This window comes from Ruditapes philippinarum, unplaced genomic scaffold (genome assembly GCF_026571515.1).
Source record: "Ruditapes philippinarum isolate M1 unplaced genomic scaffold, ASM2657151v2 ctg63_1_1_1_1, whole genome shotgun sequence".
Classification (NCBI taxonomy): domain Eukaryota; kingdom Metazoa; phylum Mollusca; class Bivalvia; order Venerida; family Veneridae; genus Ruditapes; species Ruditapes philippinarum.
The window spans coordinates 201,712-228,064 of record NW_026866221.1 but is presented as its reverse complement, the minus strand read 5'-3'; the positions used below and the strand labels follow the sequence as shown (position 1 = coordinate 228,064).

General features: G+C 33.9%; 1 protein-coding gene across 2 annotated transcripts in view; it reads right to left on the bottom strand.

The window, feature by feature from the left end:
• Positions 1-10,878: 10,878 nt before the first annotated feature.
• LOC132731791 (galactose-1-phosphate uridylyltransferase-like) overlaps positions 10,879-26,353 on the bottom strand; it is a 36,896-nt gene continuing 21,421 nt past the window's right edge. Inside the window, exons 5-7 of one of the 2 annotated variants that reach the window (XM_060718049.1) lie at positions 25,103-25,282; positions 19,285-19,417; positions 10,879-10,985 (exon numbers count right to left, since the gene is read on the bottom strand). In XM_060718049.1, coding sequence (XP_060574032.1) covers positions 10,894-10,985; positions 19,285-19,417; positions 25,103-25,282 — 405 coding nt within the window. In that variant the 3' untranslated portion in view covers positions 10,879-10,893. Of the gene's footprint in view, positions 10,986-19,284; positions 19,418-25,091; positions 25,283-26,353 lie in introns of both variants that reach the window. The other variant, XR_009625930.1, reaches the window with a different exon arrangement.

Genomic DNA, 26,353 nt, shown 5'->3' with positions numbered 1-26,353 from the left:
GATGCCGGACAAAAAGCGATCAAAAATAGATTGAAAATATGGCAAATTTAACACATAAACTGAATCTAGTGATAATGCAAAAAGTAATGAAAATATTTGTATGAAACTTGAAATATGGGTAAATGGCAGTCTGGAGGTTATGCATGTCTTTGTCTTTTAAATTGGTTGCCATGGCAACAAATAGGCTTAAAACATGACAAATATAACAATATATTTGTGATTAGCCAAAAAGAGCTGAATTTTTTTATGAATTTTTATTATTCATTCTTTTAACTTTCTTTTCCTTCAAATTCAAAATAAACATTCATTATCAACACCTTCATTACTAATTGTTCTTTGTTACACTCACATCGTGTATGACTTCTTGCATCTTTATTTCAAGAGTTATCTCCTCTTTAAGAATTTTGCTTATAAAATGTTATATTTTGGTATCAAAAAATTAACTTTAGAGTGTCCTTCAGTCTGTCTGTCTGTTCATAAAAACTGTTTCCTGTGATCAATTATAAAGAACTTTTCCAACAAATATACTTAAAATAGAAACATTAGTGAATGGCCAATGGCCCTTCAGAATGTTGCTGGGGTTCTAACCAGTAGGGTACTTATGGCTTGCTTGCAATACTATGATATTTGCTTGTATTTATCTACAGCAAGGCAACAACTCGTCAAACCAGAAAGAGGCGCTTTCGCTATGTTGACTTTAGGTTGGAGTTGGTCTACGGCCTAATTGGAGGTTACTCGAAACACAAACGGTCAGTTGGTGGGGATCAACTTTCGAGTAACCGTGTCTTGATTTCTAATGAAAACATTGATCACCAAACAAATGTCCAACTAGAATGACGAAGGACAACATGTAAATTCCACATGAGAATACACAACAAACGTAGGGAGACGGTGTATGGCTGTGCAATATGCAACATACACCTGTGTAAAGACGGTTGCCATGCAGCATATCACCAGCAGGAAAACATGTGACTGTAATATTCAAAAATTGGATTAACTTGTGTAATTATTGTCATTAGTGAAATGTCAAAACCATGTGGATTTATCATGTGAAATAAAATGTTTATATGTTTTATAGTTTCAATTGATACATCTCAAAAAAAATCTGTGTAAATACGTGTATTATATCTGTTTGTTTGTGTTGCCACTTAGCTTATTTCTGTAAATAAATTCTAACTTGGATATTTAAAAAAACAATTTGGATTTAATACCCAATAATGATAATTTAGAACAAATTTGAGAACAAACACTTTTATTAGTAAATACATTAGTTCATAACAAGAATGAAGTGCAGAGACAAAGACAATTATTTTCTGTGAGAACATGATTTCTTAAAAAAAATAGATTGAAATTTATTAAATTATTTAAATTGTTTTTTGTTAAGGTTTTGCATATTTTATTATTCATTTGTTTGATTTATAGCATGAAAAATATGTTTGTAATATAAAGTTATAAAAAACATGATGTTGCTTTCCTTTTAACCTCCTATTTTAGGTTGTGAGAAATATCCTACATGTCCAAAATTAGTATTATTTTGTAGGAAATTTAATTCTCTACAAAGTTTATATGGATCATAAAATTGTAAAATTAATGAATCTAATAGAAAATTTGATCTGAAGTAAATAGGTACTAATTTAAACCAGAATTCCAATAAACCCTTATAGGTACAGTGTAAAGATAATAGTGGTTTATCTATTGGTTATTGATTATCAGTATTACTGATAAGGTATATGTAGTGACTACCTTATATGGTCAATCTGCTATCTGGGAATTGGTTAATACAAGATTTTTAGAAGTTTTTAGCTCACCTGACCATGAAGAGGTCAAAATGAGGTATAGTGATGGGGCTATAATGTGATGGGGCTATAATGTCCGGAGTCTTTCATAGTCAACAATTGGGTTGTTAACAGTCCTAGCAGTCACAGTTTTGATTGGAGCATCATTAAACTTTATCAGAATGTTTGTCTTCATTAAATACAGATTGAGTTTGAAGATGGTTAATCTCGGGTCAAAAACTAGGTCACCTGACCCATCAAACTCATCAGAACATTTACCTAGACAAGCATTCTGACCAAGTTTCATGACAGGTGAGTCAAAAATGTGACCACTAGAATAATAACAACTAGAAATATGTCAATAGGACACGGATGCCCCCACACGCCACTGTTCTGTCAATCTTATGACTCTAGGTCAAATATTTTTTGGACTACATGTGCCACAAGTTGAAAACTTAAAATCAACAAAGGGCCATAATTCTGTTTAATTTGGTCGCAGCAAAAATTCCTTCCTTTACTACCATCTACACATTAAGGTTGTTCATCCCTCGAAGTTTAAGCAAAATCTGCCATCCGGTTTAAGAGGAGTTGCGTTCACAAAATTTCTACATAGTATATAGTGAAAAAATCAACAAAGGGCCATAATTCTGTTAAATTTGGTCGCAGCAAAAATTCCTTCCTTTACTACCATCTACACATTAAGGTTGTTCATCCCTGGAAGTTTAAGCAAAATCTGCCATCCGGTTTAAGAGGAGATGCGTTCACAAGATTTCGTGACGGACGTACGGACACTCGGACGGACAAGTGCAACGCTATATGCTCCCACTCTGTGGGGGCATAAAAATTATCCATATTTGAGCAGTGTGACCTAGTTTTTGAACCTGGGTGACCTATAATTATTAAAACTTGACCAAGAAATCATCAAAACAAACTTTGAGACCAATTTCAAAGATATTTGGATCAAAACAGTAGCCACTAGAGTGTTAAAAAGATTTTTCTATTTTAAGCTCCTGTGACCTATTTTTTCATCAGAGATGACCCATGTTTGAAGTCATTTGAGCAATTACCTAGACCAGCATCCTGACCAAGTTTGATGATAATCAAGTCAAAAATGTTAACAAGGTTTTTCAATATTTGGGCAGTGTGGCCTAGTTTTTGACCCAAGGTGACCCATTTTCTAACTTGACCTAGAAATCATCAACACAAACTAGAGTGTTAACATGATTTTTCTATTTTTAGCTCCTGTGACCTAGTTTTTCATCAGAGATGACTCATGTTCGTACTTATCTGAGCAATTACCTAGACAAGCATCCTGACCAAGTTTGATGACACTTGAGTCAAAAATGTGAACGCTAGAGAGTAACAAGGTTTTTCTATTTTGAGCTCCTGTGACCTAATTATTCATTCGAGATGACCCATGATCGAACTCATCAGAGCTATTACCTAGACAAGCATCCTGACCAAGTTTGATGATGATCGAGTCAAAAATGTGGCCGCTACAGTATTTACAAGGTTTTTCCATTTTTAGCTCCTGTGACCTTGTTTTTCATCCGAGATGACCCATGTTCAAACTAATCCAAGTTATCACCTAGACAAGCATCCTGACAAAGTGTGATGATGATTGAGGCAAAAATGTGACTGCTAGAGTGTTAACAAGGCTTTTCTATTTTTAACTCCGGTGACTTAGTTTTTCATCTGAGATGACCCATGTTTGAACTCATCCGAGCTATCAACTAGATAAGCATCCTGACAAAGTTTGATGATGATTGAGGCAAAAAAGAGCCACTGCCAGGCGAGGGCAATGCTCAACTTTTTACTTTTTCTAAAAGCAAACAAAGAAATGTTTGAACAAATCTTAACGCGCGGGGGCAACGCTCAACTTTTTACTTTTTCTAAAAGCAAACAAAGAAATGTTTGAACAAATCTTAACATTTCCATCGGTCTGTCTGTCACATTAGTTTTGTCTATATATTTGTATATATAAATATACTCATTTATATACATATAAATAGAAACATGCAATACATGCTATAAATAGATACACGCAATACATTCTATAAATAGAAACACACAATACATTCTATAAATAGATACACGCAATACATTCATTAAATAGATACAGCAAATACATTCTATAAATAGATACACACAATTATTCTATATATAGATACACGCAATACATTCTATAAATAGATACACTCAATACATTCTATAAATAGAAACATGCAATACATTCTATAAATAGATACACGCAATACATTCTATAAATAGATAAGTTGTTGTTATATATGGTCATTTAATGCACAAATCTGAGAAAGTTCAGTAATTTAACCTTCAAGGTCAAGGTCATTAAAGAGCCCAAGTGTCTGATAAACAACAAGGTCTTGTCCTTAAGTATGTTCTGTTATAATATGAAGTTGATCCCTTCAATAATAGCAAAGTTACAGCCAGTTACAGCCAAAAGAATGAAAATTTCAATAATTTGACCTTCAAGTCAAGGTCATTAATGAGTGATGGTCAAGGTCTGTCTGGTTATTTCTAAGGGTTATCCTTGAAGATTATTATGCTCAAGTTTGAAGACAATCAATTCAAAAATAACAAAGTTACAGCCAATAATAGCAAGAACAAGCCAAATTTTGACTTTTGACCTTGAAGGTCAAGGTCATTTATGGATGAAGGTCAACGTTAGTGTGGTCTACTGAAGGGTCTTGTCCCAAGGGTTGTTGTGGCCAAGTATGAAGACAATACACCAAGAACTAAAAAAGTTATGATTCAGGTACAAGTTTGCGGACGGCAACGCCACTGCGACTATCACAATAACTCTACTCTTTTTTCCAAAAAAAAACAAGAGGGCCAAGATGGCCCCAGATCGCTCACCTGACCCATCAAACTCATCCGAACAATTACCTAGACAAGCGTTCTGACCAAGTTTCATGACAGGTGTGTCAAAAATGTGACCACTAGTGTTAACAAGGATTATCCATATTTGAGCAGTGTGACCTAGTTTTTGACCCCAGGTGACCCATATTCGAGCAATTACCTAGACAAGCATCCTGACCAAGTTTGATGATAATTGAGTCAAAAATGTGACACTAGAGTGTTCACAAGGTTTTTCTATTTTTAGCTCCTGTGACCTAGTTTTCCATCCGAGATAAATCATGTTCAAACTTATCCAAGCATCGACTAGACAAGCATTCTGACAAAGTTTGATGATGATTGGGTCAAAAATGTGACCACTAGACTGTTCGCAAGGTTTTTTTTATTTTTAGCTCCTGTGACCTAGTTTTCCACCCGAGATGACCCATGTTCGAACTCATCCAAACAATTGACTAAACAAGCATCCTGACAAGGTTTCTTAATAATTGGGTCAAAAATGTGACCACTAGAGTGTTCACAAGGTTTTTCTATTTATAGCTCCTGAGACCTAGTTTTTCATCGGAGATAAACCATGTGCAAACTCATCAAAGCAATTATCTAAACAAGCATCCTGACAAAGTTTGATCATGATTAGGTGAAAAATGTGACCACTAGAGTGTTCAAAAGGTTTTTTCTATTTTTAGCTCCTGTGACCTAGTTTTTCATCAGAAATAAACCATATTCAAACTCATCTGAGCAATTGACTAGACAAGCATCCACACTAAGTTTGATGATGATTGGGTAAAAAATGTGACCACTAGAGTGTTCACAAGGTTTTTCTATTTATAGCTCCTGTGACCTAGTTTTTCATCAGAGATGAACTATATTCGAACTCATCCAAGCAATTGACTAGGCAAGCATTCTGACCAAGTTTGATGATGATTGGTTCAAAAATGTGACCACTAGAGTGTTCACAAGGTTTTTCTATTTATAGCTCCTGTGACCTAGATTTTCATCAGAGATGACCCATGTTCGAACTCATCCAAGCAATAATCTAAACAAGCATTCTGACAAAGGTTGATGATGAGGGCCTTGCAGTATCAGGATAAAGATTTTTAAAGATTTCATTTCAAAAATCTATTTTTAGCCCTCCTGGCCCAGATGTTCAATTGAGGAGAACCATTTGAACAATTTTTGTAGAGCTTCATTTCATAAAATTTGGCCTAGTGATTTCTGATAAGTCTTTGTATAACAAGAGGGCCATGATGGCCCTGGATCGCTCACCTGACACAACCGCATCCAAGCAATGTCTTAAACAAGCATCATGGCCAAGTTTGATGACAACTGAGTTAAACATGTGACCTCTAGTGTGTTATAAAGATTTTTCTATATTTGGGCAATGTGACCTAGTTTTTGACCGGACACGACCCATATTCAAACTTGACCTAGAAATCATCAAAACAACCTTCCTGACAAATTTCCAGGAAATTTGGATCAAAACTGCAGCCACTAGAGTGTTAAAAAGATTTTTCTATTTTTAGCTCCTGTGACCTAGTTTTTAACTGGACATGACCAATCTTAGCACTTGACCCAGAAATCATCAAAACAACCTTCCTGACAAATTTCAAGAATATTTGAATCAAAACTGCAGCCACTAGAGTGTAAACAAGCTTTTTCTATTTTTAGCTCCTGTGACCTAGTTTTTGACCTAAGATGACCCATCTTCGAACTTGACCCAGAAATCATCAAAACAACCTTCCTGACAAATTTCCAGAATATTTGACTCAATACTGCAGCCACTAGAGTGTTTACAAGCTTTTTCTATTTTTAACTCCTGTGACCTAGTTTTTGACCGGAGATAACCTATCTTTGAACTTGACCTAGAAATCATCAAAGCAACCTTCTTGACAAATTTCCAGAATATTTAGATGAAAACTGCAGCCACTAGAGTGTTAACAAGCTTTTTCTATTTTTAGCTCCTGTGACCTAGTTTTTGATCTGAGATGACCCATCTTCGAACTTGACCTAGAAATCATCAAAACAACCTTCCTGACAAATTTCCAGGATGTTTGGATGAAAACTGCAGCCACTAGAGTGTTAACAAGCTTTTTCTATTTTTAGCTCCTGTGACCTAGTTTTTGACCGAGGATGACCCATCTTCGAACTTGACCTAGAAGTCATCAAAACAACTTTTCTGACAAATTTCCAGAATATTTGGATGAAAACTGCAGCCACTAGAGTGTTAACAAGCTTTTTCTATTTTTAGCTCCTGTGACCTAGTTTTTGACCGGAGATGACCCATCTTCGAACTTGACCTAGATATCATCAAAACAACCTTCCTGACAAATTTCCAGAATATTTGAATGAAAACTGCAGCCACTAGAGTGTTAACAAGCTTTTTCTATTTTTAGCTCCTGTGACCTAGTTTTTGACCAGAGATGACCCATCTTCGAACTTAACTTAGATATCATCTAAACAACCTTCCTGACAAATTTCCAGAATATTTGGATGAAAACTGCAGCCCTAAGAGTGTTAACAAGCTTTTTCTATTTTAAGCTCCTGTGACCTAGTTTTTGACCGAAGATGACCCATCTTCGAACTTGACCTAGAAATCATCAAAACAACTTTCCTGACAAATTTCCAGAATATTTGGATGAAATCTGCAGCCACTAGAGTGTTAACAAGCTTTTTCTATTTTAAGCTCCTGTGACCTAGTTTTTGACCGCAGATGACCCATCTTCGAACTTGACCTAGATATCATCAAAACAACCTTCCTGACAAATTTCCAGAATATTTGAATGAAAACTGCAGCCACTAGAGTTTTAACAAGCTTTTTCTATTTTTAGCTCCTGTGACCTAGTTTTTGACCCGAGATGACCCATCTTCCAACTTGACCTAGATATCATTAAAACAACCTTCCTGACAAATTTCCAGAATATTTGGATGAAAACTGCAGCCTCTAAAGTGTTAACAAGCTTTTTCTCTTTTTAGCTCCTGTGACCTAGTTTTTGACCCTAGATAACCCAGCTTCGAACTCGATCTGTATTTCATTGAGACAAACATTCTGACAAAGTTTGATGATGATCCAATCAAAACTGTGACTACTAGACTGTTAACAACCCAATTGTTGAGACGAACGACTGCACAACGCCGGACATAGCCCCATCACAATACCTCACCATGACCCAACTTCGTGGTTCAGCCCCTAGAGGGTAACAAGTTTTTCTATTTTTTACCCTGATCAACTGTTGAACCGAGATAACCATTTGACTCGACTGTTTAAGACAAACACAAAAGTTTCATTGCCATAAACTGTAATGCTAATTTAACAAAAGAGAAAGCCAACCCGGACTGCCCATCACTATCTCACCTATGACTTCTCTGTCGTGGTAAAAATAAGCAACACTGATCATTAACTGCAAACCATAAACCTAACACAGTTGCTGATCTTAGTAAGTTAGTTATATACACAGATGAAGGCCAAAGACTTACATCCTTTCCAGGTAAAATCCTTGACCCTGTGAATATAACAGTTATAAATCTATTCTCTAAGTTTATTTCAAACAGGTTTTTATTATTACAAAGAAAATTTTTAAGAATTAAAAGTGGAACAAATAATCCACACAGGTTTATTTTTATTTAGTATGAAGATGGAGAAAAGATTATTTTCAGACATTAATGTTAAAAAACTTATCAGTCACCATTTAAAACCAGCAAAAAAATCTTATTTGTTATATGGACTAGAACTCAGCAAGTTGGATGTGTAGCCTTGTGAACAGTATAACCGTCACTTAGGCATTTTCTTCTTAATATAGGTTATTTATAAACACCACTTTTACAATGTACATGTACCTTGAATTTAAGTGGCATTTGAACTGATTGTAGCAATTGTACATCAGGATTAACAAGCAAATTCCTTGAATTTATATCCCCCGCTGAGTACTGGTTATTACTAACACAACAACTGAAGACATAAGGCTTTATTTATATATTTATCATGGCATAAACAGTAATATTCTTTGTACTTGATAAATATTCAGGGCAATAACAGAGCCAGAACTCTGTATTAAATTGTAATATCTGGACATGCTAATGAGATGTAAATTGCCTTTGTGTATCCATGGTTGCCATAAAGTTTTATGGAAATCAATACAGCAGTTGCAAAGAAATAGCAATATTGCTCTATATGCATACTACATAACTAATCAAGGGCCATAACTCTGCAATGAAGGGTCTGGTCTGAACAACTTCAACAAGGCACCATTATGCACATCTCCTCTTGGTATTAATGGTTCCCATAAAGTTTAATTGAATTCCAGTCAGTAGTTGCAGAGAAGTTGCAAGGAAACAATTATAACTCTATATGCATACTGCATAACTAATCAAGGGCCATTACTATGAGTAAAAGTGTCTGACAGGAACAAGGCGATGATATGGGCATCTCCTCTTTGTATTGAAGGTTTCCATAAAGTTTGCTCTATATGCATACTGCATAACTAATCAAGGGCCATAACTCTGAGTTTAAGTGTCTGACCAAAACAAGCCAACTACATGCGCATTTCCTCTTGATATTGATAATTCCCATAAATTTTTGTTGAATTCCAGCCAGTAGTTGCAGAGAAGTAGCGCAGAAACGAATATTGTTCAGGTTGCATACTGCATAACTAATCAAGGGCCATAACTCTAAGTTAAAGTGTCTGACTGGAAAAAGGCAACAATACGTGCATCTCCTCTTGGTATTGAAAGTTCCCATAAAGTTTCATTGAATTCAAGCCAGTAGTTGCAGAAAAGTAGCGGGGAAACGAATATTGTTCTATATGCATACTGCACAACTAATCAATGGCCATAACTCTGAGTTAAAGTATCTGACCAGAACAAGCTGACGATATGCGCATCTCCTCTTGGTATTGAAGGTTCCCATAAAGTTTCGATGAATTCCAGCCTGTAGTAGCAGAGAAGTAGCGTGGAAACGATTTTTACTATATGCATACTGCATAACTAATCAAGGGCCATAACTCTGACTTAAAGGGTCTGACCGGATTAAGCTGACGATATGCGCATCTGCTCTTGATATTGATGATTCCCATAAATTTCGTTGAATTCCAGCCAGTAGTTGCAGAGAACTAGTCCGGAAACGAAATTTGGACGGACGGACGAACGAACGTCCGACCCAATTGGGATAAAAGGCCATTTCTTTTGTTATTTTCTATTGTTTAATAGAGGGCGCCAATGGCCCCTTATTCTATTGTTACGGACTGAACTCTATTGTTCTCTTTTGTTCTGTTTACAGTTAGATGGTCCCCTATCTCTATTTGGTAATGCCGACGGACGGAAAGACAACGCCAAAACAATATCCCCCTCCCGAATCCATTGGCGGGGGATAATAAAACTGTTTTATTATCAAAAATAAAAATACCATGGAAAAGTTTTACACTAACAGATTAAATGGAGGACTCTGAGATGGATTCTTAAGCACTGCACTTCAGGTCAACGAAAAAAGCTTGCATAGATCGCTCACCTGACCGATCAAACTTATTCGAGCATCCTGACCAAGTTTCATGACAGGTGAGTCAAAAATGTGACCACTAGAGTGCTAACAAGGTTTTTCCATATTTGAGCAATGTGACCTAGTTTTTGGGTGACTCATATTCGAACTTGACCTAGAAATTATCAAAACAAACTTTCAGACCAATTTCAAGGATAGCTGGATCAAAACAGTAGCCACTAGAGTGTGAACAAGATTCTTCTACTTTTCGCTCCTCTGACCTAGTTTTTCATCTGAGATGACCCATGTTCAAATTCATCAGAGCAATTACCTAGACAAGCATCCTGACCAAGGCTGATAACAATTGAGTCAAAAATGTGACCACTGGAGTGTTAACAAGGTTTTTCCATATTTGGGCAGTGTGACCTAGTTTTTGACCCTAGGTGACTCATATTCAAACTTGACCTAGAAATCATCAAAACAAAGTTTCAGACCAATTTCCAGGATATTTGAAAAAAAACTATAGCCACTAGAGTGTTAACAATATTTTTCTATTTTTAGCTTCTGGCTGAGATGACCCATGTTCGAAATCATATGAGCAATTACCTAGACATGTATCCTGACAAAGTCTGATGATGTTTGAGGCAAAAATGTGACCACTGGAGTGTTACGAACAAATGTGGATGGACGACAAACGGCATACATTCAATGATCCTAAAAGCTCAGGTGAGCTAAAAAAACCTATTCGTTCTTACTGCAATTACAATACATGTATATTTACTCACCATGCCAACCCATTGAATACGGGAAGGACACTTCAAACAAGTTATCATATTTGGTCAATAAACGTTTCATAATATCTGCAAGATCTGAAATTTACAAAAAAAATCACCAATATGACAAAAATCCATATTGTTTAACCATAAACAAGAGCCACCACTGGGCGGGGGGCAATGCTTGACTTTTTTACTATTTCTAAAACCAAACGAATAAAAGGGTTTAAATAAATCTTAAAAAAAATTAAGTTTTCCTATTTATAATTTTTCTAATTTTCTAATTTTAGTTTTGTCCAAATATTACAAAAATTAGAAAAATTTATATATATATGATATTTATTATATATAAATATATAATCGGCACTCCACTGTCGGGACTCGAACCACGGGTCTCTGGATTGCCGGTCCAGTATGCTAACCACAACACAACAGCTGCCATTGTGTTTTCTTCATGTTAATTGGCATTATATATTTAAGTTATTTGGGACAACAACAAAAGAATATCATACTTTAACTAATTTTATTTTATAGTCATACATAGTGGCATATGTAATTTATCTCACTGAGTAATGTCTTAGTTTATCTTTGGCATTTTATGGGCACGACTCCATTAATTAAAGCCAAAAGGTTTGGATACCGGGCATACAAAACCCTGTTAGGGCATCCATAGCAAAGCAAACAAATGACACAAAATCAAAACAAGCAAATGGAACAAACTGTATAGCTTTTTGGAACAGTATGTTCTAGAAAATAATTGATCAAAGCAATACTAGTCTTTCAATTCTTCATTCACAAAATAGTCAATTTTCACAAATGTATATGAGCAACAACACAGCATTGACACTGTTGCGCGAAATTGGTTCTGGGAAGCAGAAACCAGTATCGCCAGTATCACAAAATGTCTATTCGCCGCCGCAATAATGCAAATTTAGCAGACACAACATGTGAAATCTAGTAGTTTTGAAAGTTCATAGAACACATCTCTGGAGTCGCACCGTTGTTGAATTCTCTCTGCTGCGTGGTTTTGGCCAAGCAGTTTTCCCTAAAAGATACCTCTTCCGTGGTATTTAGTAGGGCTAGCTGTCTTGAAACACGTCGCTTATATTGGCTAATCTGAAAACATATCAAAAGAGGACAGAAACAACAAAACAAGCATGACACTAGTATTAAATTTAAGCTCAAATCTTTGACACTTCACACTCATAATTGACCGAGGAGGGCGGGTGGGTTTTTTCAACAATTCATTTCTTCCTGTTACAATATTCGACGCCAGCGTTAAAAGGATATGACGTAGATACAGTACCTACGTCATAACCAGGGCAGGGTATAAGTTGTTCCCCAAATAACAGAGACTATTCTATAGAAATAGTCATCATTATTTGGGACAACAACAAAAGAATATCATACTTTAACTAATTTTATTTTATAGTCATACATAGTGGCATATGTAATTTATCTCACTGAGTAAATGTCTTAGTTTATCTTTGGCATTTTATGGGCACGACTCCATTAATAAAAGCCAAAGGTTTTGGAATACCGGCATACAAAACCCTGTAGGGCATCCATAGCAAAGCAAACAAATGACACAAAATCAAAACAAGCAAATGGAACAAACTGTATAGCTTTTTGGAACAGTATGTTCTAGAAAATAATTGATCAAAGCAATACTAGTCTTTCAATCTTCATTCACAAATAGTCAATTTTCACAAATGTATATGAGCAACAACACAGCATTGACACTGTTGCGCGAAATTGGTTCTGGGAAGCAGAAACCAGTATCGCCAGTATCACAAAATGTCTATTCGCTCGGCCGCCACTAGACTTCGGATGGTGAACGGGAGATTTCCCGTTTTCCAGTCGAAGGCTCCGCCAATAACATATAATATTGGCTTCGCCAATATCATACTATTATTGGCTCCGGCGAATTGAATACTTAAAAAAAAAATTAGTCGTGCCCAGCCATTCTATGATTTATAATACAACACTGCCATGAAGGTAATTAACAACTTGGCAAATAAATCAGCATTCCAACAAATATGCAAATATACAGCGCTCATAATCAAATATGACACTATATCTGAAACACAATAATTTGGGTAAGTAACCATCAAGATCTCGAGTTCAGTGCCATTTCTCTTGACAAGAATTTAGCAAAAGCATTCAAACTGCTCCAAATATGTGCTAGCTAAATGTATAAACATTTGACAGTGCATTTTTTCGAGAGATTAAAATTTAGCAATAACGTTACAAACTGCTTCAATAAGTGCATAGTACAAGTATACAATAAGTGAATTAACAATCAACATAGAATAATAAATTATGCATCAACACATCAAACTATAACAATATACATAATTCTATGCCATAAGGTGTTCGGAGTCCCGCTGATCAGACCAACCCACCCCCACACACAACACTCCCACCCTCAAAAACCATGCTAAACATAGAACAGATAATAATTCATATTAGAATAGAATTTTAAAATATATAAGAGAGTAAAGCTAATTTATACAAATACTTCAATAATTACCCACAAAAATAAATTTAATTTATATATACATATTTAGAGATAAAGAGATGCACTCGCATAGACACATTTAATCAGCAACTACATACATAATAATAATATTGAACCCCAATACCCAAACGTATATTTCACAATTTTCAATATATGATAATCTGAGAGAATTGAAGAAAGAGCCAGCCAAAAATGCGAGGTCCCCCGAGGGGAAGACACCACCACCACGCGCCGAAAACATATGCCCAATACAATAGTGACCATCAAGATCGTGAGACAAATGCATGACTCATAGCAGATATTTCCAATTGCACTCACATGGGGTTTCGAATCCTTCCAATTCAACCAACATGTTTAATAATGTTACATTAATCAGGTTAAATCGCATGATGTAAACACTTACGCTCCATGCGAAAGAAAACTAGCAAACAATTTAATTCATCATATCTTCGACAAGGCAGAACACTGGCATTACATTTTAGTATGCTTAGCAGCTATTGTCATTAGAATAGCATGCAATATTAACGTGTTAGGAAATTGTCCTATTTTTTACCCCACAATTGTACATAGGTTGCCACAATTGAACATAGGTTCGAGCATATATTTTTCCAATTTGCCAGCATTTCACTACACCCATCCTGGTTCAATCCTGAACTGTCTTTCTTACAACTAAAAAATTTAAAATAGGTAATTATACTAATATACTTAACTGAGCTGTAAAAAGATTGAAAAATTAATAATAAGATTTCATGGAATATTTAACTTAATGAAATATCTTATTGGCCAAAAACATACTAAATTGGTTTAAGCTTATTTGTATGGACATAATATCTACTGCACAGTGTTATCAGACATTACACAAAATATTCTATATCACAAAGTCAGTTTGCAGCATCCAGCACATACGTGAATACAAAGTTAAAATTGTTTGATTCTGAATTGGATAAATAATTAGTCAAATTCAACCAATTAAGTAGACTTAAATAAACATTGATTATAATTAATACACATGTATTTACATTTTATCTTAATTGAAAAGCCACACTCAATAATCTATCTGAGCAATACAGAAGCAATTTAATGAATAGAATTTTCAGCACAAGCATTATAGAAACCGATTTTCAGACCAAAGACATGAATTGAATTCTAATAGTAGCTGCTATGATAAATAGAAACCTAAAAAGAATATGATTAGCTTTAAAACAAAGTGAAACCTTGAACATGCCAGATTAATGCACATCCATTTTATTAACATGTATTTAGTGGTTATTTCATGTGCCTAATAATAATGATTTATTGTATAAATTAAATAATCCAAAGACAGGAATAAACAACAAAGTTTATTAATAATTACCTGAAGATAAAAAGGCAATAAAGTTCTTAAGAACAAAAATATATAAATATCAAAGCTAGATGGACTCCTGAAGTGCATAATAGATTATACAAAATTATAAAATATTTTTGTACATTTAATTTACACTATAGAATGTAAACAGTATTAAAAACAGTATGTAATAGATATTTGGACAATAATGCATAATGCCCATCCAGAGCTTTAATTATTAATGAGGTGTATTGATAACAAGGTGAAAGTCAAATTAAATTAAATCTTGCCATAATATCCTTTTCAATTCTTATAAAATGACAAAATGTACATTTCCATTATATGAAACGAATAAATCAATGCCATTGAAAATTACCAAAATAGACGCAATATTTATAAAAAGTTTGGACAGTACTTTTATATTATTAGGCATACTATATTTTAATCCTTAACATTTTAATATATACCAGCTGTAAAGTCAATAAACCTTTTTCAAGTCAATTATTTGAAACATTAAAAAACAAATTACAAGCATAACTTGACCATGACAAATAGGCACCAATGTCAATATTAATATACATAGCCATGTTATTTTAGAAGTTCTAATAGGGTGTACTTTTTCACAAAATAAATATGTTTCAACATCGAAATTAAAGTAAGACGATTATATATTAACTTTTAAATATCAAACCTCACATCCTCTATTAGTTTACATAAAAATTGGTCTTGCAATTCAACCAAAGTTGGGTATTATACTAAAGCCAAGAGAAAATTGTCTTGAATGATTTTCCTTTGAATAACATTCAACAAAGAAAAGATAAAACGTTGAATGCCTGATTTTGTGTAAATATTATCAAACAGTGTAACTGTTTAACACTAAAATTTAAGAAAGCAAGAATGTTCACTTTTATACACTAGCTTATGGGAATGAGTACCTATCAACATTAGCATGAGATTACAAGAAATCACTAAGAAATGGAAAAACTTTTAACCTCTAAATTTAAAACTTCTACCCTCTAAATTAAAGTTTTAAGTTTAATTATGTGTAGATCTATTGTCAAACTATAGAGAAAAAATAAAAAGTAAATGATATACTTTCAAATTTAAAGTTTTATATTTGGATGGTGTTCACTATGACTAAATCATCAAAAGAGGTTCATAATCATTTAATAAATTAGCTATGCATTTATTATAATTAAAATATTTATCTTTTTATGTTGTGTAAAGTAAATAAAAGGTGCAATGGAAAATAAATTTTACAATGAAAAGTGAACAAAACTTGTCAACTAAAAATTGCAATAAATTGTGTGACAAATAATATTTGTTATAAATCTGTACTGTAATGTAGCCTACACCATGAATTATAAACAACATAGTCTATTTAAAATTATTATTATTATCAATTTATTATTATTAATAATTTCTTATTTTTATTATAATTATGAATTCATTGATTGTCTTATTATTATCATTAGATCACATCATCAATTATTATTATTACTATTATCAATTCATTATTATTATTACTAATTTATTATTATTATATTAATCATCATCATTAATAAATTTATTATTATTATTATTATTATTAACAATTCATTATAATTATTATTATTACTATTTATTTATTGTTATTAATTTTATTTTTATATAATATTTATTAATTTACTATAATTATTATTATCTAATATCTTAATCATGTGACTGATGTTGCATTGAAGTCTGCATCTTTTTATTATTTGTGCATTATTAATTTATCAATTTCAATTTAATGTGATTTTAACCCCTTCTTATCCAACATAATTTGCTTATTATGCATACTTAATTTTACCATGAAAACAATAGGCCCTAAAATAACAAATACTGAAATATAACTGAATAATTAATTTGTTCAACTTGTAGATCTAAACCTAGGTTTCACATTGTAAAATAATGTAGATCTATAAAATAAACATTGAAACAGGAAATACCTCACCTAATATTGTAAGGAACTAAACTACTAGCTCTACTAACATCAGACACCAATTTATCTCATACAACAATTCATCAAATGTCAGGAGTCATCACAAGACGCTGCTGATCACCATCGCATTTATTTCCACATTTCCCATACAGACCAGTAGTGTATTGTCTTTAATCACATTCTTCCAATCTCGTCCACCAAAAAGAAAATTATAGATCTATTTTGAAGATTTAAAAGCAAATAAAATATATTTTAAAACTGATTAGCTAATAATAACTGATTTATTATGAACCTGTTAGATTAATAGACACATTTTTTTCCTAATTCAGGACAATTAGCACAAAGTTAACAAAAATTTCTTGCTTCCACCATTCTTAACGCCATTGAAAATAGCAAAGTGCACCTACTGACCTAGCTAGATCATCGTATTATTTATGTAGATCTATCATATTTTTTTTTAAAAGGTTTTCATTACAATCATCATCGTGACCATCATAACTAATACATCGAAATAGCGAAATACAGACATAGCTAAATGAATAGCCGTGGTGAGAGTAGATCCATGGATCGTCATAATAAATTCAAAATTGTCAATTTACGGCAGCAGTCAGCATAAAGCTAGACAAAGTACAATTCACAAAAACAATGAATATAAATAATTTAAATTTAACAATCTTTTGAAGATCTAAATCTGAATTGAATAAGAAAACTTCTTTCTGTCCATATAATATCCTGCTTGATTCAGTGTCCCCATGTTCCCACCAAAGACATCAAGAACAAATCCGCTTCAATCGTGGAAAATATCAACAAAATTGCTGCTTATAGGGCACACAGAAAATCACCGACGTTCTTATCGATTCATATCTAAGAAGATATTACTATCGATTGCTGTTTTGGTCAGCGATTTTTTTCATTTTTTTTCAACAATTCATTTCTTCCTTGTTACAATATTTCGACGCCCAGCGTTAAAAGGATATGACGTAGATACAGTACCTACGTAATAACCAGGGCAGGGTATAAGTTGTTCCCCCAAATAACAGAGACTATTCTATAGAAATAGTCATGCAATTATTTTTCACTTTATTGTGACATCATCACTTTTTTTACCATTGCTGTGAGCTATTTATAGCAAAATTTTACCGCAGTTGGCTGAGTCAGTCACTATTAATTTTCTTATGGCAAACACATAATTTATAATAAGAAAATTAATAGTGACCAAGCCAGCCAACTGCGGTAAAAGTAGCTACAAATAGCTCACCGCTATGGTAATAAAAGCGCTATCAATGCTTTCTTAGCATATCTTCAGCTAAAACTAAAATAAACAATAATAAACATAAAAACAAATGATGTAACGTCATGAAACAAGAGGGCCATGATGGCCCTAATATCACTTACCTTAATATCAATACTCTCATTGACAAGGAACAACTTATATTGTAAGCCTTAAACAAAAGCAGACGTAACATCTTAATCTTAAAGATCCTGTATGTTGTAATTAAGGTTGTAACAACATTTAACCTTTTACCTCATATAGGTGTGTTTTGACGGCGTTTCACACCGCCCCCCTTTTGAGGCCTCAAATAGTGAAAAAATGCCCTATGTAGGCCCCAAACAGTTTTTTGCTTGTGAAATGTTGTTCAAAAAAAGAGATCACTTTTTCAGCGCCGCCCCTTATCAAAAAGGTAAATCAAGGGGGTTCCAGAGGGGGGATGTGCCCCCTTCTGTTTGGGAGGTTTGACGGTGAGGCCATGGCTTCCATCATCGCCATGAAAACTTTGGACTTGTGAGGGGCTAAAAATGGCCTCAGGTTGATCTTAAGGTAACATGTGACCCATGCTGAAAAGCCTTTGACTCTATCTCAATCCATTGTGATGTTGCAGCACTTTGAAATCAGTTTTGATGGGAAAAAAACCCGCAAAATAGTGATTTTTGGCAATTTTGAGACAATTTTGCCATGGTAAAAGGAAATGTAAGATTGAGCATGCTGTTAAAAAAGACTATGGTCAGCATTTTTTTGCAATATGCTCATGCTGTAGTTAGTGAAGTTTTATATATCTATATATCTATATAATTATTCAAAAATTTATTCTTTTAAGAATTTCCAAAAATCAAAGAATGAGTTGAATATGTACAGCAAATGTTTAATTACACAGAAGTCAAAAACTGGGAAAAATGGATGGCACACTTATATAACTTGGAAATATCATATACCTTGTTTTGTATTGATAAGTGAGTAAATTATGAAGCCATTGGTACAGGTAGAACTTAAAATAAATCCAAGTTGATGGTCAAGGTTTAAGTTTGCTAGGATGGACGGTCAGTTCATTTTAACAATAGATACTTTAACCATTAACCTGCTTAATATCCAAAATGGTCTTGTCCATCTTTTAATCTTGACAAACAAAATCATTTATCAATTGTAGGAAAAATTTCAAAATATGTACTGACTGAAATGCAAATAGTGCAGACCATGATCAAACAGTCGCATGGGTAGATTTTACTTGTAAATAGCAGGCTAATAGTTAATGCAAATAGCAGGCTAATAGTTAACTCCAGTATAAAGAAAATAAGCATTTATGGAACCAACCATTTCTCTGAGATTCTGTGAGATCCTGTAGCCGTAGCACATGAGATTTGGGAACCAGCATGGTCTCGTACGGCCACATTGCCCAGTATGGAACTAACCATACCCAATGTTCACTCTCTATAATCACACGCTCCTGTTCTCACAAAAATGATACTTAATTTATTGAAACAAGCATTAAAAAGATAACATGTATTTCATGGTTTTATCTGCAGTTCTGATATACTGATATTGAATTTTATACGATAATTTCATACAGTGACCTGTAAGAGAACTGCAATCAAACACACATGTTTCTATTTCATGGTAAATAGTAAGCTTAGACTATAAATACAACTAGAAATGTGTCCAAAGGACAGGGATGCCCCCACACGCCACTGTTCTGTCAATCTTATGACTCTAGGTCAAATATTTTTTGGACTACATGTGCCACAAGTTGAAAACTAAAAATCAACAAAGGGCCATAATTCTGTTAAATTTGGTCGCAGCAAAAATTCCTTCCTTTATTGCCATCTACACATTAAGGTTGTTAATCCCTGGAAGTTTAAGCAAAATCTGCCATCCTGTTAAGAGGAGTTGTGTTCACAAAATTTCTACATAGTATATAATGAAAAAATCAACAAAGGGCCATAATTCTGTTAAATTTGGTTGCAGCAAAAATTCCTTCCTTTACTGCCATCTACACATTAAGGTTGTTCATCCCTGGAAGTTTAAGCAAAATCTGCCATCCGGTTTAAGAGGAGTTGCATTCACAAAATTTCTACATAGTATATAGTGAAAAAAATAACAAAGGGCCATAATTCTGTTAAATTTGGTCGCAGCAAAAATTCCTTCCTTTACTACCATCTACACCTTAAGGTTGTTCATCCCTGTAAGTTTAAGCAAAATCTGCCATCCGGTTTAAGAGGAGTTGCGTTCACAAATTTTTCTACAAGTATATAGTGAAAAAATCAACAAAGGGCCATAATTCTATTAAATTTGGTTGCAGCAAAAATTCCTTCCCTTACTACCATCTACACATTAAGGTTGTTCATCCCTGTAAGTTTAAGCAAAATCTGCCATCCGGTTTAAGAGGAGTTGCGTTCACAAAATTTCTACATAGTATCTAGTGAAAAAATCAACAAAGGACCATAATTCTGTTAAATTTGGTCGCAGCAAAAATTCCTTCCTTTACTACCATCTACACATTAAGGTTGTTCATCCCTGTAAGTTTTAGCAAAATCTGCCATACGGTTTAAGAGGAGTTGCGTTCACAAGATTTCGGGACGTACGGACGGACTGACGGACGGACTGACGGACAGACGGACAAGTGCAACGCTATATGCACCCACATTGTGGGGGCATAAAAATACTAAACCTCTAGATGAGATTGAACAACAAGTAGTTAGAGCAAAATTTAACTTTATAATTTCTCGATATCTATTTAAGTAATTTTAAGAGACTGGTTGATATCTAACTAAAAAATAAATAAATACAAGAGGGTCATAATGGCCCTAAATCGCTCACCTGAGTCAGAATACTTGTTTATTTGAGGTTTTTTAAATAAGATTTCTTTTTGTTTTAACTATATGCATATGACGAAAATTCTAGCACTCCTTGTGATTTTGTCACTATAGACAAAGAAGAAAAAAAAACGGTATTAAACTCCCAATAAACACTGGTTTACTTTAAACAAAGGACTACTAGTATATGTGGCTGTTATGTTTTCTCCCTCGACTATACAGTTTACAAAGCCTTTTAAAACAACAATAAAACAGCATTTTTTATTTATATTTTCAGTTCCTATGTTTTCTTTTCATATAATACTGAAATAATATCTCACATACACTTACACCACAGATTTGATCCATATCAGTTAATAAATATTTTGACAAAGCGTCGCCAATCTGAAGGCAGCGTAATAACGTCATTCTAAGTATACAACTCATTCATAAACACTGACGTCATTTCAAACATACAATAATGAAAAATTGGGCACTGATGTAAACACAATACAATCCATTCTATGACGGAAGTTTTTTTTGTTGAACACTTGATAAAATAACTTCTTTTCTTATTATTTCATTTGTTTAATAATTTCTATATCTTAGCAATAGTAGGGTGCAACATCGAACAGCATTATACCAAAATCAGTACCGGAAGTTATTTCCGCTTAAAAAATAACAATTGTGATCTTCCTTATTTTATCTTGTTAGAATCAAAATAATATCAGTCTGAGCGGTGTTTATCGGCTATTTAACATCGGTTTTGTCTTTTTTTACTATATACATATTAGGAAAATCAATGACCCCCAGGGCTAGCAAATTTTCACCTCAGGGCTTTTATTTGAATAAACTTGGTAGACACTGACCAGAAGATATTTCATGCCAAATACCTAAACTCAAACCATTTGGGTTTTTTAAAAGAAGCTTTTTAACAATATGCATATAAGAAAAATCAATGTAGAGGTCTACAAATTGGTAGACACTTTTTGGAAGATGTTTCATGGCAAATATCTAAGCTCTAGCTATTTGGGTTTTTTTTTTAAAGGAAGATTTTTAAGTTTTTTACTATAAACATAATTATTAGGAAAATCAATGACCCCCAGGGCAGGGCCAATTATGATCCAAGGGCTTTTATTTGAACAACCTAGGTACCCACCCACTAGAAGATGTTTCATGCCAAATATCCAAGCTCTAGCTCTTTGGGATTTTTTAAAAGAATTTTTTTTTCTTTTGGCTGCCATGACGAGTTTTGCATAGAATTAAATTCTTTGAACAATTTTTAAAGGTGACCTGTGAAGTTTGGACGAAATTGGCTTAGTGGTTTATGAGGATATGTCATTTAAAGTAAAAGTTTACGGATGGAGGCCAGACAGACGCCGGACGAAAAGAGATCACAACACCTCATCATGTCACTTTGTGACATGTTGGCTAAAAACAAGAGCAATAACACAGTAAGTATGGTGAAAGTGTTTAAAAAGTTCTATTACATGATGTTCTGAAGGCATCAAATATAATTGCAAGTTATATTCAAGTCAGTGATATAGAACTTTAAAGACATGTATGAAGTTTCAAGACAAAGATCATAATTGGTTTAAAATTAGACTGACAGAAGTTAAACCTGAAATATTCTAAGCATATTCAGTAAAATTTCATACAAGAATTATTGTTTGGGAAGTAAATACAACAAGCCAAATTAAAATTGTTAAATAAATATCCCCGGAATCACATGATTTAAAGTTTCTAGTATTACTGTAGATTTGGAATGTTGATATACTGTTATAATCCAACAGTGTGTTGTTGAATTATTCACTTAGTTACTAAAGGATTGCGGTTTGTTTTCCGGAGACAATTCTGATTTAAAAATTCAGCTGTCCTAAACTACACTACCGAATTAGGATTTTGACATCCACCCATAGGTAGTCACCTTCTCGTAGGGTTCTTTCAAACAACCAAGCATTTTGGGACGAGCTTTCATATTTTTGCAAAACCAATAATTTTAACCCTTTGGAAAAACCAATACTGAGTAGATAATTTTAACAATTTTGAGAAAAAAACATGGCATTGTCCATATAGCCAACAGGCAAACTGGCAAAACAATCTTGCCCATTAAAAAAATTGACTCTTTTATTTCAAGTTAATTTGGTAAAAATTACTTCAAACATTTTTTTTTTCTAACAAAAAGCAACAATTTGTTTAAATTCCACATATAACTATATTTTTTGATACTTCTTCTAATGCCTGTATGTTTGTTTGTTTGTTTGTTTCATACTCCTTTTCCCCAACAGTATTTCAGTCATATGCCAATATGTAAAAACCGGTTTGATTGCATGGCTAAAAATAGCTTTTTCGGGAAAACTTAAGTCAGATTGTTTCTGGAGTGTCTTAATATAGAAGAATACTGCAAAGTTGCCTACTATTTGTAAAATGTACATTAATTAAAAAATCTGTAAGGTAACATATAAAAGATTGAACGTTTAACTATATGGAACTGTTTAGGATCTTGGTTAAATTTTTGTTTGCTTTTTGATTTATATAAACTATACTACTCAAAATTTGCTAAGGATCACTTTTTCCACAGTGCGTTACTTTTGTGTATATAATGTAATAAATGTGAAAATTAATTAAAAGGAATTAAAAATAATTAGTTAGGAATTGATTCTTAAGAAAATAATGACAATGGAAGTGTCCCTTGATGTGTGCCTGTTGGGGAAAGAGTGTGCTGGACAAAAATCAAAATTTTGGAGATTACAAAATGGAATCAAAAAAATCTTGCAAATCAGGAAATGGTTGGTGATGATTGAATGTCTTAGCTCCTGAACTGTTGTTGGTTGGATATGGCGTGAAGAATTGGCTTTCTGCAGCATATCCCAAGCATGCTCAATTGGATTTAAATCCCTGGGATCTTGCTGGTCAATCCATGCGGACTATAGTTGCCTCCTCAAGATATCGGTTTGTAATGTGGGCTCTGTGTGCATGGGCGTTGTCATCTATAATAATGAAATCAGGGCCGACTGCGCCAGCGTACGTGCGTACATGGACATCTAAGATTTCATTGACATACCTTTCTGCTGTCAGTGTCAATGATGTGTAGGGTTCGTTTTCCCCCCCGAGTGCTTATTCCCACCCACACCATGACTGAAACCCCGCCAAAACGGTCATGTTTTGCAATGCATGCTGGAGCTAAGCGTTCATTTGGACTTCTCCAAACCCTAGTCCGTCTGTCCGTGAAGTCCACACATAACCTTGACTCATCAGTGAAGAGGACCGGGGTCCAATCATTAACTGTCCATGTGACATGAGTCTGTGCCCATTGCAAACACTCTTCAAAATGGCGTTGTGTCAAAGGAATGCAAATTGCTGGCCTCCATGACCTCAACCCAGCATCATGCAACCAGTTTCTAACAGTTTGTGTGCTTACATGCACACCAGTTGCATTCTGGAAGTTGTTTTGAAGGTCGTAGTGTTCGAGAGGTGGCGCCTGGCCTGAAGGACAATTAAACGGTCCTGGGCTTGAGTTGTTGAACGTTCCCGACCTCCGGCGTGGCCCAGACATTTCCAGTCATTTGGAATTGGTTCCACATCCTGGAGACAACGCTCTGGGATAACCCAAGGACATGAGCAACGTGCCTTTGTTAATGGCCAGCCTCCAACATTCTAATACCCCCGTTCATCTCATCTTCACTAAGACGACGTCTAACCTGTCAATTTGCCATAGTTTGTTAATTTCGAACACAGTTTCGCAATAAAATGGGAGAAGTCTTGCTGCTTGTACACGTTTAAGGAAAGCACATGGCCATAAAACACCAAATTTCCATGGGCATGCTTTTCCACGTGCTTATTGTGCAAGGTGTACATGATAAATCAATAACTTAAGTACACGACTATGAGGTCCCCGTACAGGTGTATTGTTAGCGGAAATATGATTTTAATATGATTATAATAGGACTGAAATATACAATGTCAAAAAGGTGATCCTTAGCAAATTTTGAGTAGTATAGTACAGTTTATATCTAACAATTAGCATTGCAAAATAATTCAATTTTAATAGTTAAACTATATTAATTCTTGGTTAATTGGATCAATTGAATTTTAGCACAAATTTGCATGCTTCATTTGACTTGAATTCAATTGTCATTCTTTAATTACATACAATGTGTTTGGTGGAAAATATTAATTCAACCATTAATAAAAAATGAAGTTGTTTGTGGAAACTTCATTTAGGGTTAAGCAAAGGTCAACATGAGTAAGATAGCTTCCCTATTCCACACTTAGTCAAAGGTTTTTTCATATAAATAAGACATCAAAATGTAAGGTTACAAAATTTACCGTTTAGTCACCTTTTTCTGTAGTTCTCTCTTGACATAGTCTATCAACATAGGAGACTTATACTTGCTTATATAGTCAAGCTGTGTACGATCTTTTGTTGCAGGTTCATTTGGTAAGAATGAGCTTGCCCATACCTGACAATGTGGGTGTGGATTGGAGCAACCCATTATTGCCCCCCGATTCTCAAAAATCTGTGAAAATATAGACTAATATTACCATCTTGTATACTAAAACTTCACTTCATATTGTTTAAAGATGTTTCTTATAGTTTTCTCTTTCTTTTCATTTCTTACATAAAATGAAACTAACAGACAAATTTTTTAACAGAGCGCCGACGGTTTTTTAGTGTTAGAAAATTTTTTTTTCCAAAAGAACCCTTTCCGAAGGCAAATCCAGTCGACTTTAACTTTTCCCCCCCCTTTTTATTACATTTAATTAAAAACTGATTTTTTGATTTTTCCTTTTTATAATAAAAAACAGGGCCAAGATGGCCCTAGATCACTCATCTGACCCATCATTTCTTTGTTCACTATAAAAATTGAAATATTTTGTTCTAATATTTTGGAAAGGCTTTGTTTAAAATTTCTATGTTGCAAGAGTGTTCCTATGAGACTATGTAGAATAAATGACCACTAGAGCAGAGTTAAATTTGATGGGACAATTTTTTTAAAACTTTTGTGAATGAATACACAAAATGTCACATGCAAAATATGTAAGGTGTTGATGTTTGAAGTTTACAGTTTGGGACAACAAATTTTTATACATTCTATATGGTAACATAACTGTACCTAAAACAAGAACTGTCAGAGGACAGTAACGCTCGACTATTCGAAAAGTTGTCACAAGGGTGTTTCATTGAGTATAATAATGCTTCTATATATGCATACATAAAATTGTCCGAAAAAGTACAAACCCTTCAGTAGTTATTTAAATACCGTCTAACAAGCAAAAATTTAACCAAGAATTTCTAAGTCAAAAAAGGGGCATAATTATGCAAAAAAGCAAATCAGAGTTATGGGACTTGTGCCATTCATCTTAGATAATCAAAGAAAACAAGTGTGTTAAGTTTCAATCCATTCCCTTCAGTTGTTATGGAGATACCAGCTTACACGCAAAAACTTAACCAAGAATTTCTTAGTCGAAAAAAAGGGGCATTATTATGTAAAAAAGCAAATCAGAGTTATGGGGACTTGTGCCAATCATCTTAGATAATCACAGAGAACAAGTGTGTGAAGTTTCAATCCATTCCCTTCAGTAGTTAT